The sequence below is a fragment of the Salmo trutta genome, chromosome 9 (assembly GCF_901001165.1).
Source record: "Salmo trutta chromosome 9, fSalTru1.1, whole genome shotgun sequence".
NCBI lineage: Eukaryota > Metazoa > Chordata > Actinopteri > Salmoniformes > Salmonidae > Salmo > Salmo trutta.
In genome coordinates this window covers 48,068,309-48,083,997 of record NC_042965.1, presented here as the reverse complement: position 1 = coordinate 48,083,997, position 15,689 = coordinate 48,068,309, and the positions used below count along the sequence as shown (strand labels likewise).

Genomic DNA, 15,689 nt, shown 5'->3' with positions numbered 1-15,689 from the left:
CAACTATCTGTCAGAGAGAACAAGACAGCAGCATGGTGCTTTTCTAATGCTGATACCCCTCCTGATCTAACGGTTGGTACAGAACAACGCTGCTATCCCTCCTGATCTAATGGTTTATACAGAACAATGCTGCTATCCCTCCTGATCTAACGGTCGGTACAGAACAACGCTGCTATCCCTCCTGATCTAACGGTCGGTACAGAACAACGCTGCTATCCCTCCTGATCTAACGGTCGGTACAGAACAACGCTGCTATCCCTCCTGATCTAACGGTTTATACAGAACAACGCTGCTATCCCTCCTGATCTAACGGTTGGTACAGAACAAAGCTGCTATCCCTCCTGATCTAATGGTTGGTACAGAACAACGCTGCTATCCCTCCTGATCTAACGGGTTTATACAGAACGCTGCTATCCCTCCTGATCTAACGGTTTATACAGAACAATGCTGCTATCCCTCCTGATCTAACGGTTGGTACAGAACAACGCTGCTATCTCTCCTGATCTAACGGGTTTATACAGAACGCTGCTATCCCTCCTGATCTAACGGTTTATACAGAACGCTGCTATCCCTCCTGATCTAACGGTTTATACAGAACAACACTGCTATCCCTCCTGATCTAACGGTTTATACAGAACAACACTGCTATCCCTCCTGATCTAACGGTTGGTACAGAACAACGCTGCTATCCCTCCTGATCTAACGGTCGGTACAGAACAACGCTGCTATCCCTCCTGATCTAACGGTCGGTACAGAACAACGCTGCTATCCCTCCTGATCTAACGGTCGGTACAGAACAACACTGCTATCCCTCCTGATCTAACGGTCGGTACAGAACAACACTGCTATCCCTCCTGATCTAACGGTCGGTACAGAACAACGCTGCTATCCCTCCTGATCTAACGGTTGGTACAGAACAACGCTGCTATCCCTCCTGTCTCAAAGCCACTCCTGTGTTGTCTTGGCTGTGTGCTTAGGGTTGTTGTCCTGTTGGAAGGTGAACCTTCAACCCAGTCTGAGGTCCTCAGCTCACTGGAGCAGGTTTTCATCAAGGATCTCTGTACTTTGCTCCGTTCATCTTTCCCCGCGATCCTGACTAGTCTCCCAGTCCCTGCCGCTGAAAAACATCCCCACAGCTTGATGCTGCCACCACCATGCTTCCACTGTAGGGATTGTGCAAGGTTTCCTCCAAACGTGACACTTGGCATTCAGGCCAAAGAGTTCAATCTTGGTTTCATCAGACCAGAGAATCTTGTTTCTCTTGGTCTGAGTCCTTTAGGTGCCTTGTGGCAAACTCAAAGCAGTGCCTTTTACTGAGGAGTGGCTTCTGTCTGGCCACTCTACCATAAAGGTCTGATTGGTGAAGTGTTGCAGAAATGGTTATCCTTCTGGAAGGTTCTCCCATCTCCACAGAGGAACTCTAGAGCTCTGTCAGAGTGACCATCGGGTTCTTGGTCACCTCCCTGACCAAGGCCCTTCTCCCCCGATTGTTTGGCCGAGCGGCCAGCTGTAGGAAGAGTCTTGGTGGTTCCAAACTTCTTCTATTTAAGAATGATGGAGGCCACTATGTTCTTGGGGACCTTCAATGCTGCAGAAATGTTTTGGTACCCTTCCCCAGATTTGTGCCTCGACACAATCCTGTCTTGGAGCTCTAAGGACAATTCCTTTGACTTCATGGCTTGGTTTTTGCTCTGACATGCACTGTCAACTGTGGGACCTTATATAGACAGGTGTGTGTTTTTCCAAATCATGTCCAACCAATTAAATTTACCACAGGTGGACTCCAATCAAGTTATAGAAACACCTCAAGGATCATCAATGGAAACAGGATGTACCTGAGCTCAATTTCAAGTCTCATAGCAAAGGGTCTGAATACTAACGTAAACACCTGTTTTTGCTTTGTCATTATGGGGTGTTGTGTGTAGATTGATAAGGATTTTTTAAATTTAATTGTATCAATTTTAGAATAAGGCTGTAACGAAACAAAATGTGGAAAAAGTCAAGGGGTCTGAATACTTTCTGAATGCACAGTACCTCATCAGGTTAACACGTGAGATACCTCATCAGGTTAACACGTGAGATACCTCATCAGGTTAACACGTGAGATACCTCATCAGGTTAACACCTGAGATACCTCATCAGGTTAACACCTGAGATACCCCATCAGGTTAACACCTGAGATACCTCATCAGGTTAACACGTGAGATACCTCATCAGGTTAACACCTGAGATACCTCATCAGGTTAGGATACCTCATCAGGTTAACACCTGAGATACCCCATCAGGTTAACACGTGAGATACCTCATCAGGTTAACACGTGAGATACCTCATCAGGTTAACACGTGAGATACCTCATCAGGTTAACACCTGAGATACCTCATCAGGTTAACACCTGAGATACCTCATCAGGTTAACACCTGAGATACCTCATCAGGTTAACACCTGAGATACCTCATCAGGTTAACACCTGAGATACCTCATCAGGTCAACACCTGAGATACCTCATCAGGTCAACACCTGAGATACCTCATCAGGTTAACACCTGAGATACCTCATCAGGTTAACACCTGAGATACCCCATCAGGTCAACACGTGAGATACCTCATCAGGTTAACACCTGAGATACCCCATCAGGTCAACACGTGAGATACCTCATCAGGTTAACACCTGAGATACCTCATCAGGTTAGGATACCTCATCAGGTTAACACCTGAGATACCCCATCAGGTTAACACCTGAGATACCCCATCAGGTTAACACCTGAGATACCCCATCAGGTTAACACGTGAGACCCCATCAGGTTAACACGTGAGATACCTCATCAGGTCAACACGTGAGATACCTCATCAGTTTAACACGTGAGATACCTCATCAGGTTAACACACGATATACATTATGCACTTGTTGTCTCGTTTACTTGCTAAAATGCACTGAGTGGACAAAACATTAGGAACACCTACTCTTTCCATGATAGACTGACCAGGTGAATCCAGGTGAAAGTTATGATCCCTTATTGATGTCTCTTGTTAAATCCACTTCAATCAGCGTAGATGAAGGGGAGGAGACGGGTTAAAGAAGGATTTTTAGCCTTGAGACGACTGAGACATGGATTGATTATGTGTGCCATTCAAAGGGTGAATGGGAAAGAAACACTGGCTCAGAACGGGGTATGGTAGTAGTTGCCAGGAGCACCGGTTTGTGTCAAGAACTACAACGCTGCTGGGTTTTTCACACTCAAAATTCTAATGAATGATAGAGTACAGTATTCAGTACAAACTCAGAACGTACGCTGTGACTGGTCTGCGCGTGTGGTGTGGTGTGTGGTGTGGTGTGTGTGTATACGTACCCTGTCTGAGAGGTCTGGGTTGGCATGGATACTACACAGGTATTGGACCACATCCACATTGCCATAGCGAGCTGCCACGTGGAGGGCTGTCTCTCCACTCTGTAACAGCAACACAGCATAAATCACACACACGGGTCGTTCCACCTCAAAAAGCACCCAGAAAGGATTTCAACACACACACGGGTCGTTCCACCTCAAAAAACACCCAGAAAGGATTTCAACACACACACGGGTCGTTCCACCTCAAAAAACACCCAGAAAGGATTTCAACACCCACCGTGTCAGATTGTTCTGAAATCCTTTCTGTTGTTAGAAACAGATAACATTAGCATTCCTGCAACATTATTTCGTTGAAATAAAATTTGATTTTTTAAATTAAGCTAATTGATTGCACTCAAATGGGCCTTTTTAATTTATAGGATTCATATAATATGCAATAAATATAGTACCTAAAATCCGATTTGGACCAAACTTTTTTAGTAACAGTGAGTTAGACATTGGAATCCAAAGAAATGGTCAAAAGCCCCCCCCCCCCACACACACACACACCCGTATTATACCACCACCTAGTGGTCAGAACCTGGTAATAACAGGATGTAGGATGGGACATTACATTTACATTTGACATTTTAGTCATTTAGCAGACGCTCTTATCCAGAGCGACTTACAGTAGTGAATGCATACATTTCATACAATTTAATTTCATTTCATGCCGTGGGAATCGAACCCACAACCCTGGCGTTGCACAACCCATGCTGGCGTTGCAAACACCATGCTCTACCAACTGAGCCACAGGGAAGCTACGGACATAACTTCAATGACTCATTTCACTGAGCAGGGGAAACAGAACATCACCAGATTCACTGACAATACATTACATAAGATGAAGAAACAATACTCCAAGCCGCAGCTTCATACTACTGGTCATACTGATACTACACTGAGTGTACAGAAAATTAGGAACACCTGCTCTTTCCATGATAGACTGACCAGGTGAATCCAGGTGAAAGTTATGATCCCTTATTGATGTCTCTTGTTAAATCCACTTCAATCAGTGTAGATGAAGGGGAGGACAATGGTTAAAGAAGGATTTTTAAACCTTGAGACATGGATTGTGTATGTGTGCCATTCAGAGGGTGAATTAGCAAAACAAAACATTTAAGTGCTGTTGAACGAGGTATGGTAGTAGGTGCCAGGCACACCGGTTTGTGTAAGAACTGCAACGCTGCTGGGTTTTTCACACTCAACAGTTTCCTGTGTGTATCAAGAACGGTCCACCACCCAAAGGACATCCAGCCAACTGGACATGTGGGAAGCATTGGAGTCAACATGGACCAGCATCCCTGTGGAAACGCTTTCGACACCTTGTAGAGTCCATGCCCAGACGAATTGAGGCTGTTCTGAGGGGAATAGGGGGAATAACTCAATATTAGGATGGTGTTTAATGTTTTGGTTGTTGGGGTGGGATTGTTGTGGGGTGTGGGGGGGTCCCTGGATGACTTTTGACCAGTTCTTTGTATTCCTCATGTCTTACTCATTGTTAGAAAAAAGTTTGATCCAAAACAGATGTTAGGTACAATATCAATTAAAATGGGCAAGAGAACAAATTATATTTGAACAAAATAATGTTTCTGGCTCATCTGCTCTATTTTCTAACTACAGAAACCATTACAGACTAATCTAAATGTTGGGTGTCATGGCACAACACAAACACAGTCCTTCTGCAGTATAAACATCTAGGCACACCCTGAAACAATATTCTATTCCCATTGAAGGGGTTTGTGTGACGTAAAACACCAGGGTATCAGCCGATGCCATCCTGGCTGGCCAGTCGGGTAGGCGTAGTGATCTAGAGAGGAGTGAAGCGTCTCTAGCCCAGTCTCCATGGCAACAGCAAATAAAGCAGATCAATCCAGGAATGATTGAACTCTGATGACTGGGCTCTCCTGCCTAAAGGTGGCGTGTTAGGACTGGAATACTATTGTATAAGCGTGTAACCGACGGTTATGGATGAAGACTGTCATGAAAATAAACATTAAAACTGTATTGTTTTAAAAAAAATACAAAATTACTGAACAAACAACCGAATGTAGACTAGATGGCCAGGCTTTTGACTGGTAAACTAATGGGTACACTGGCAATGGCTGCCTGGTATTGTGATGCAATAACTTCCATGGTAACAGAATGTTATTGATGTGGCTCATGCAATTCAAAGCATTTTTTTTTAAAGTCAGTTGAGTTGACAACAAATCACAGCTTGTATTGATGGGTAGGTACACTTCCTGGTTCTACTTCCTGCTTTTACTATCTGCTTTGCTCCTCGCAACGGCCGCCAGTTCACCCATTATGAAGTCACGGACTTGAATGGGAAAGCCGTTTCGAATCATTCTATTCATGGCCAATTACCGTCACCCAAAACACCATGACCGACACAGCCGTAGTGTGTGGGGAGGAAAGGGGGGGGTGAGCCATTCGAGGGGCCTGATGGACTGAGTGGAGTGTGTTGTGAGTGTGGGGGGGGGGGGGGGGGGGGGGAATCACCTTATCTTGGACGTCCAGAGGGCAGGTCTTTCATGCAGGAACCTGAGGGTCTCCACGTGGCCGTGTCTTCCTGCGTAGTAGATGGCGTTCGCTCCACTCTGAGGTTTAATGGGTACAGTCAGACACTGGGATGTGCAGCACAAATGGTTCAAACGGGCAACATGCGATTACTTAAGCTACATTAGAATGGTTTGTAGTGTGTCTGTTACTCACACCTCATCCCCCCTCATCCCACCTCATCCCACCTCATCACCCCTCATCCCACCTCATCATCCCTCATCCCATCTCATCCCATCACCCCTCATCCCACCTCATCACCCCTCATCCCCCCTCATCCCATCTCATCTCATCCCATCTCATCACCCCTCATCCCACCTCATCACCCCTCATCCCACCTCATCACCCCTCATCCCATCTCATCACCCCTCATCACCCCTCATCCCATCTCATCACCCCTCATCCCATCTCATCACCCCTCATCCCACCTCATCATCCCTCATCCCACCTCATCTCATCCCACCTCATCCCCCCTCATCCCACCTCATCCCCCCTCATCCCACCTCATCATCCCTCATCCCACCTCATCACCCCTCATCCCACCTCATCCCACCTCATCCCCCCTCATCACCCCTCATCCCACCTCATCACCCCTCATCCCACCTCATCATCCCTCATCTCATCCCACCTCATCCCCCCTCATCCCACCTCATCCCACCTCATCCCCCCTCATCCCACCTCATCATCCCTCATCCCACCTCATCACCCCTCATCCCATCTCATCACCCCTCATCTCATCCCCCCTCATCCCACCTCATCCCATCTCATCCCCCCTCATCCCCCCTCATCACCCCTCATCCCACCTCATCACCCCTCATCCCATCTCATCATCCCTCATCCCACCTCATCCCATCCCATCACCCCTCATCCCACCTCATCACCCCTCATCCCATCTCATCCCCCCTCATCCCACCTCATCACCCCTCATTCCCCCTCATCACCCCTCATCCCATCTCATCCCATCACCCCTCATCCCATCTCATCCCACCTCATCACCCCTCATCCCACCTCATCACCCCTCATCACCCCTCATCCCACCTCATCACCCCTCATCCCACCTCATCACCCCTCATCCCATGCCATCACCCCTCATCCCATCCAGCTATTTGGCTGGTTTACAATCTAGCCTTTAAATATTCTCCACCTCTCAAAACACTCCCTCACATTTAATCAAAGGAACCCAAAAATGAAAAACATGTTGAATTTCTATGGACATTTGATAATATCCACACCACCGTTCAAAAGTTTGGGGTCGCTTAGAAATGTCCTTGTTTTTGAATGAAAAACAATTTTTTTGTCCATGAATATAGCATCAAATTGATCAGAAATACAGTGTAGACATTGTTATTGTTGTAAATGACTATTGCAGGTGGAAACGGCAGATTTTTAATGGAATATCTACATAGGCGTACAGAGGCCCATTATCAGCAACCATCACTCCTGTGTTCCAATGGCACGTTGTGTTAGCTAATCCAAGTTTATCATTTTAAAAAGCTAATTGATCATTAGAAAACCCTTTTGCAATTATGTTAGCACAGCTGAAAACTGTTGTTCTGATTTAAGAAGCAATAAAACTGTCCTTTAGACTAGTTGAGTATCTGGAGCATCAGCATTTGTGGGTTCGATTACAGGCTCAAAATGGCCACAAGTCCTCAACTGGCAGCTTCATTAAATAGTACCCGCAAAACACCAGTCTCAACGTCAACAGTGAACAGGCGACTCCGGGATGTTGGCATTCTAGGCAGAGTTGCAAAGAAAAATCCATATCTCAGACTGGCCAATAAAAATAAAAGATTAAGATGGGCAAAATAACACAGACACTGGACAGAGGAACTCTGCCTAGAAGGCCAGCATCCCGGAATCGCCTCTTCACTGTTAACGTTGAGACTGGTGTTTTGTGGGTACTATTTAATGAAGCTGTCAATTGAGGACTTGTGAGGTGTCTGTTTCTCAAACTAGACACTCTAATGTACTTGTCCTTTTGCTCAGTTGTGCACCGGGGCCTCCCACTCCTCTTTCTATTCTGGTTAGAGCCAGATTGCGCTGTTCTGTGAAGGGAGTAGTACACAGCGTTGTACCAGATCTTCAGTTTCTTGGCAATTTCTCGCATGGAATAGCCTTCTTTTCTCAGAACAAGAATAGACTGACGAGATTCAGAGGGTTTTTGTTTCTGGCCATTTTGAGCCTGTAATCGAACTCATAAATGCTGATGCTCCAGATACTCAACTAGTCTAAAGAAGGCCAGTTTTATTGCTTCTTTAATCAGAACAACAGTTTACAGCTGTGCCGACATAATTGCAAAAGGGTTTTCTAATGATCAATTAGCCTTTTAAAATGATCAACCTGGATTAGCTAACACAATGTGCCATTGGAACACAGGAGTGATGGTTGCTGATAATGGGCCTCTGTACGCCTATGTAGATATTCCATTAAAAATCAGACGTTTCCAGCTACAATAGTCATTTACAACATTAACAATGTCTACACTGTATTTCTGATCAATTTGATGTTATTTTAATGGACAATTTTTTGGGGCATTTCTAAGAGACCCCAAACTTTTGAACAGTAGTGTGTATATTTTTGTATTCTTGAGTGTCATTAAAATTAAACCCTAATGAAGAAGTCGACTGTGTGCGAGTCCTGTCTGTGTGTACCTTGTCGTGGTAGTGTGTGTGTACCTTGTCGTGGTAGTGTGTGTACCTTGTCATGGTAGTGTGTGTACCTTGTCGTGGTAGTGTGTGTACCTTGTCGTGGTAGTGTGTGTACCTTGTCGTGGTAGTGTGTGTGTGCCTTGTCGTGGTAGTGTGTGTACCTTGTCATGGTAGTGTGTGTACCTTGTCGTGGGAGTGTGTGTACCTTGTCGTGGTAGTGTGTGTACCTTGTCGTGGGAGTGTGTGTACCTTGTCGTGGTAGTGTGTGTACCTTGTCGTGGGCCTGTATCTCTGCTCCTTGTCGTGGTAGTGTGTGTACCTTGTCATGGTAGTGTGTGTACCTTGTCGTGGGAGTGTGTGTACCTTGTTGTGGTAGTGTGTGTGTACCTTGTTGTAGTGTGTGTGTACCTTGTTGTGGTGTGTGTGTACCTTGTTGTAGTGTGTGTGTACCTTGTTGTAGTGTGTGTGTACCTTGTTGTAGTGTGTGTGTACCTTGTCGTGGGAGTGTGTGTACCTTGTCGTGGGAGTGTGTGTACCTTGTCGTGGGAGTGTGTGTACCTTGTCGTGGGAGTGTGTGTGCCTTGTCGTGGGAGTGTGTGTACCTTGTCGTGGTAGTGTGTGTACCTTGTCGTGGGCCTGTATCTCCGCTCCTTGTCGTGGTAGTGTGTGTACCTTGTCGTGGTAGTGTGTGTGTGCCTTGTCGTGGTAGTGTGTGTACCTTGTCATGGTAGTGTGTGTACCTTGTCGTGGGAGTGTGTGTACCTTGTCGTGGTAGTGTGTGTACCTTGTCGTGGGAGTGTGTGTACCTTGTTGTGGTAGTGTGTGTGTACCTTGTCGTGGTAGTGTGTGTGTACCTTGTCGTGGTAGTGTGTGTACCTTGTCATGGGAGTGTGTGTACCTTGTCATGGGCCTGTATCTCAGCTCCTTTCTCCATCAGCACATTAATGATCTGAATGTTCCCACAGCCTGCTGCAATCAAGAGGGGGGGAGTCCCGTTCTACACACACAGCACATGTTAACATGGGATCAATGAATGTACACACAGTATACTGTTCTCACACACACACACACACACACACACACACACACACACACACACACACACACACACACACACACACACACACACACACACACACACACACACACACACACACACACACACACACACACACACACACAGAGAGAGAGAGCAAAGCATGGTAGAGGAAAGTCTAATTCCATTAACTTTAATTATTTTATGATAATTTACACAGTGTTAGTAAATACATACAGAGAGGGGGGTGGGGAGGGACAGACAGACAGAGAGAGAGGGGGGGGACAGACAGAGGGGGGGGGGGGTGGGGAGGGACAGACAGAGAGGGGGGGTGGGGAGGGACAGACAGAGAGGGGGGGTGGGGAGGGACAGACAGAGAGGGGGGGTGGGGAGGGACAGACAGAGAGGGGGTGGGGAGAGACAGACAGAGAGGGGGGTGGGGAGGGAGGGACAGAGAGGGGGGTGGGGAGGGACAGACAGAGAGGGGGGTGAGGAGGGACAGACAGAGAGGGGGGGTGGGGAGGGAGGGACAGAGAGGGGGGTGAGGAGGGACAGAGAGAGAGGGGGGGTGGGGAGGGACAGACAGAGAGGGGGGTGGGGAGGGACAGACAGAGAGGGGGGTGGGGAGGGACAGAGAGAGAGGGGGGGTGGGGAGGGAGGGAGGGACAGAGAGGGGGGGTGGGGAGGGAGGGAGGGACAGAGAGGGGGGTGGGGAGGGACAGAGAGAGAGGGGGGTGGGGAGGGACAGAGAGGGTGAGTGTTAGTGTGTTAGTAATTGCCAAGCGGGCCGTCCCTCTAAGCTCAGCGGTAGTTGAAATGGTGTACAATACAGCAGTAGTTTCAGTTCCTCTCTCTCTCCTCTATGCGTCTCCCCTCCCTCCCTCCCTGGGACTGGGACAAGGAGAGGTTGAAAATGACTGGTAGAGCGGCATCATTGGGCTGATCACGGTTGGGTCTTCCTTTGTAATCCGTAATGGACTGAGCCCTGCCACACGCGGCGGGCGCTGGAGCCTGTGTAATATGATTCCACATTATTCCTATATTGCCCTTTTGCTCGTTTGATGACTCTGTGCAGGTCATAGCCAGCCTTCTTGTACTTCTTCCTGTCTTCGGGCCGTAGCATGAGGGCCGGCTGTCTTCGGGCCGTAGCATCGGGTTGTCTATCTTCGGCCGTAGCATCGGGTTGTCTGTCTTCGGCCGTAGCATGAGGGCCAGCTGTCTTCGGGCCGTAGCATCGGGTTGTCTGTCTTCGGCCGTAGCATCGGGTTGTCTGTCTCCGGGCCGTAGCATCAGGGTTGTCTATAATAGTTCTGTGTGCGGTAGCCCTGTTCTTTAGTTTAGCACCAACCTCAGTGTTAATCCAGGGCTTTTGATTGGGGAAATACCGTGGGGACAACGTCACCGTGGGGACAACGACACCGTGGGGACAACGACACCGTGGGGACAACAACACCGTGGGGACAACGACACCGTGGGGACAACGACACCGTGGAGACAACGACACCGTGGAGACAACGACACCGTGGAGACAACGACACCGTGGAGACAACGACACCGTGGGGACAACGTCACCGTGGGGACAACGACACCGTGGAGACAACGACACCGTGGAGACAACGACACCGTGGAGACAACGTCACCGTGGGGACAACGACACCGTGCGGACAACGACACCGTGGGGACAACGACACCGTGGGGACAACGACACCGTGGGGACAACGTCACCGATGCATGTTCTAATGAAGCCGGTGACGGAGGTGGTTTGTTCATCAATGCTATCGGTGAATCTCGAAACATATTCCAATCAGCGCTAGCAAAGCAGACCTGTAGCATAACCTCTAACTGGTGACCATTTCTCAACAGAATGAATCGCAGGTATTTCTGCTTGTAAACAGGAAGCAAGAGTATGGCATCATGATCTGATTTGCCAAATGGCGAATGAGGGAGGGCCTTGTATGCGGGCGTGTGGGTAGAATAGCAGGGGTCTAGGACTTTATCACCCCTAGTGGAAGTTGGGCATCACATGTCTTAGTGAGGCCGAATTTAAATCGCCGGCAACCAGAAAGGCAGCCTCTAGGTCAAGGTTTTCCTGCTTGTTTATAGCCTTGTACAGTTCGTTAAGGCCAGCTTGTTATTTTACTTGTCCTGAGGTGGAATGTATACAGCAGTCACTATAACAGCTGAAAACTCCCTCGGGAGGTAGAAGGGTCGGCATTTGACCATCAGGTTTTCCAAGACGGGTGAACAGTGGATTGACACTTCCACAGCGTTGGAATTGGGACACCAGTTGAAGTTGATTAACATGCAAACCCCTCCCCCCTCGATTTCCCCGACCCAACCGTCCTGTCTGCCCGGTGAATGGAGAATCCATCCAGTTGGATACCTGTGGGGGGAATCTTGTCTGAGAGCCATGTTTTTGAAAAGCAAAGAATATTGCAGTTTTGAGAGTCCCGTTGGTAATAAATCCGTGATTAGAGGTCTTCAATTATCAAGTGACTGTACATCAGCCAGTAGAATGGAGGGACGATCAGAGGTCCTCCATCTTATTATCTAGTGACTGTACATTAGCCAGTAGAATGGAGGGACGATCAGAGGTCCTCCATCTTATTATCTAGTGACTGGTACATTAGCCAGTAGAATGGAGGGACGATCAGAGGTCCTCCATCTTATTATCTAGTGACTGTACATTAGCCAGTAGAATGGAGGGACGATCAGAGGTCCTCCATCTTATTATCTAGTGACTGGTACATTAGCCAGTAGAATGGAGGGACGATCAGAGGTCCTCCATCTTATTATCTAGTGACTGTACATTAGCCAGTAGAATGGAGGGACGATCAGAGGTCCTCCATCTTATTATCTAGTGACTGGTACATTAGCCAGTAGAATGGAGGGACGATCAGAGGTCCTCCATCTTATTATCTAGTGACTGTACATTAAAACCAGTAGAATGGAGGGACGATCAGAGGTCCTCCATCTTATTATCTAGTGACTGGTACATTAGCCAGTAGAATGGAGGGACGATCAGAGGTCCTCCATCTTATTATCTAGTGACTGGTACATTAGTCAGTAGAATGGAGGGACGATCAGAGGTCCTCCATCTTATTATCTAGTGACTGGTACATTAGCCAGTAGAATGGAGGGACGATCAGAGGTCCTCCATCTTATTATCTAGTGACTGTACATTAGCCAGTAGAATGGAGGGACGATCAGAGGTCCTCCATCTTATTATCTAGTGACTGGTACATTAGCCAGTAGAATGGAGGGACGATCAGAGGTCCTCCATCTTATTATCTAGTGACTGTACATTAGCCAGTAGAATGGAGGGACGATCAGAGGTCCTCCATCTTATTATCTAGTGACTGGTACATTAGCCAGTAGAATGGAGGGACGATCAGAGGTCCTCCATCTTATTATCTAGTGACTGTACATTAAACCAGTAGAATGGAGGGACGATCAGAGGTCCTCCATCTTATTATCTAGTGACTGTACATTAAAACCAGTAGAATGGAGGGACGATCAGAGGTCCTCCATCTTATTATCTAGTGACTGTACATTAAAACCAGTAGAATGGAGGGACGATCAGAGGTCCTCCATCTTATTATCTAGTGACTGGTACATTAGCCAGTAGAATGGAGGGACGATCAGAGGTCCTCCATCTTATTATCTAGTGACTGTACATTAGCCAGTAGAATGGAGGGACGATCAGAGGTCCTCCATCTTATTATCTGGTGACTGTTACATTAGCCAGTAGAATGGAGGGGACGATCAGAGGTCCTCCATCTTATTATCTAGTGACTGTACATTAGCCAGTAGAAATGGAGGGACGATCAGAGGTCCTCCATCTTATTATCTGGTGACTGTACATTAGCCAGTAGAATGGAGGGACGATCAGAGGTCCTCCATCTTATTATCTAGTGACTGTACATTAGCCAGTAGAATGGAGGGACGATCAGAGGTCCTCCATCTTATTATCTGGTGACTGGTACATCAGCCAGTAGAATGGAGGGACGATCAGAGGTCCTCCATCTTATTATCTAGTGACTGTACATCAGCCAGTAGAATGGAGGGGACGATCAGAGGTCCTCCATCTTATTATCTGGTGACTGTACATTAGCCAGTAGAATGGAGGGACGATCAGAGGTCCTCCATCTTATTATCTAGTGACTGTACATTAGCCAGTAGAATGGAGGGACGATCAGAGGTCCTCCCATCTTATTATCTAGTGACTGTACATTAGCCAGTAGAATGGAGGGACGATCAGAGGTCCTCCATCTTATTATCTGGTGACTGGTACATCAGCCAGTAGAATGGAGGGACGATCAGAGGTCCTCCATCTTATTATCTAGTGACTGTACATCAGCCAGTAGAATGGAGGGACGATCAGAGGTCCTCCATCTTATTATCTGGTGACTGTACATTAGCCAGTAGAATGGAGGGACGATCAGAGGTCCTCCATCTTATTATCTAGTGACTGTACATTAGCCAGTAGAATGGAGGGACGATCAGAGGTCCTCCATCTTATTATCTAGTGACTGGTACATTAGCCAGTAGAATGGAGGGACGATCAGATGTCCTCCATCTTATTATCCAGTGACTGTACATTAGCCAGTAGAATGGAGGGACGATCAGAGGTCCTCCATCTTATTATCTGGTGACTGTACATTAGCCAGTAGAATGGAGGGACGATCAGAGGTCCTCCATCTTATTATCTAGTGACTGTACATTAGCCAGTAGAATGGAGGACGATCAGAGGTCCTCCATCTTATTATCTAGTGACTGGTACATTAGCCAGTAGAATGGAGGGACGATCAGAGGTCCTCCATCTTATTATCTGGTGACTGTACATTAGCCAGTAGAATGGAGGGACGATCAGTCCTCCATCTTATTATCTAGTGACTGGTACATTAGCCAGTAGAATGGAGGGACGATCAGAGGTCCTCCATCTTATTATCTAGTGACTGGTACATCAGCCAGTAGAATGGAGGGAAGAGGTGACCGACCGGTTTTTCCTTCACCTTAATCTCACCAGGATCCCCCCCTCCTTACCTCTGTAACGCCGGCGTTTCTCTTGGGTAGCTGAAAATTGGGTTGGAATTACAGAGAGCGCCGAGGGCAGATGAGTCGAAGTAGAAGCCGGAATTGGGGTAAGTAACTGCCAATCTGATGTTCAAGAGTTGTTATGGATGTAAGAAATAATAGCGGAAACACTTTGTAAAAATAAACAACAAAATAATAACGAAATAGCAAAGTTGGGTCGGAGCAAAACGGTGGCCATCAGGTAGGTGCCATCTTGTGGGTGTGTGTGCATGCGTTCATGCGTGTGTGTGTGTGTAGACATTTGTGCGTGTGTGTGTGTGTGTGTGTGTGTGGGGGCATGTGTGTCAGATCTGTGCTGGGACTCTGATTGAATTAGTCATGATCAAGCGGCTCATTCCCCTGTACTAATTAACCAACTACTGGGGATTCCTTAACAAGGTGTTCTGAGCAGCCCAGAGAAGACAGGGTTAGTATGATAGTAGAGACTGATTCCTTAACAAGGTGTTCTGAGCAGCCCAGAGAAGACAGGGTTAGTATGATAGTAGAGACTGATTCCTTAACAAGGTGTTCTGAGCAGCCCAGAGAAGACAGGGTTAGTATGATAGTAGAGACCGATTCCTTAACAAGGTGTTCTGAGCAGCCCAGAGAAGACAGGGTTAGTATGATAGTAGAGACTGATTCCTTAACAAGGTGTTCTGAGCAGCCCAGAGAAGACAGGGTTAGTATGATAGTAGACAAGGTGTTCTGAGCAGCCCAGAGAAGACAGGGTTAGTATGATAGTAGAGACCGATTCCTTAACAAGGTGTTCTGAGCAGCCCAGAGAAGACAGGGTTAGTATGATAGTAGAGACCGATTCCTTAACAAGGTGTTCTGAGCAGCCAGAGAAGACAGGGTTAGTATGATAGTAGAGACTGATTCCTTAACAAGGTGTTCTGAGCAGCCCAGAGAAGACAGGGTTAGTATGATAGTAGAGACCGATTCCTTAACAAGGTGTTCTGAGCAGCCCAGAGAAACAGGGTA

At 47.3% G+C, this 15,689-nt stretch overlaps 1 protein-coding gene across 1 annotated transcript in view; it reads right to left on the bottom strand.

Moving 5' to 3' along the window:
* The window catches only part of dapk1 (death-associated protein kinase 1), a 178,713-nt gene that overhangs the window by 42,546 nt on the left and 120,478 nt on the right, over positions 1 to 15,689 (bottom strand). Inside the window, 4 exon segments of the mRNA XM_029763893.1 lie at positions 3,348 to 3,446; positions 5,889 to 5,914; positions 5,917 to 5,986; positions 9,495 to 9,593. Of these exon segments, the coding sequence (XP_029619753.1) occupies positions 3,348 to 3,446; positions 5,889 to 5,914; positions 5,917 to 5,986; positions 9,495 to 9,593 (294 nt within the window).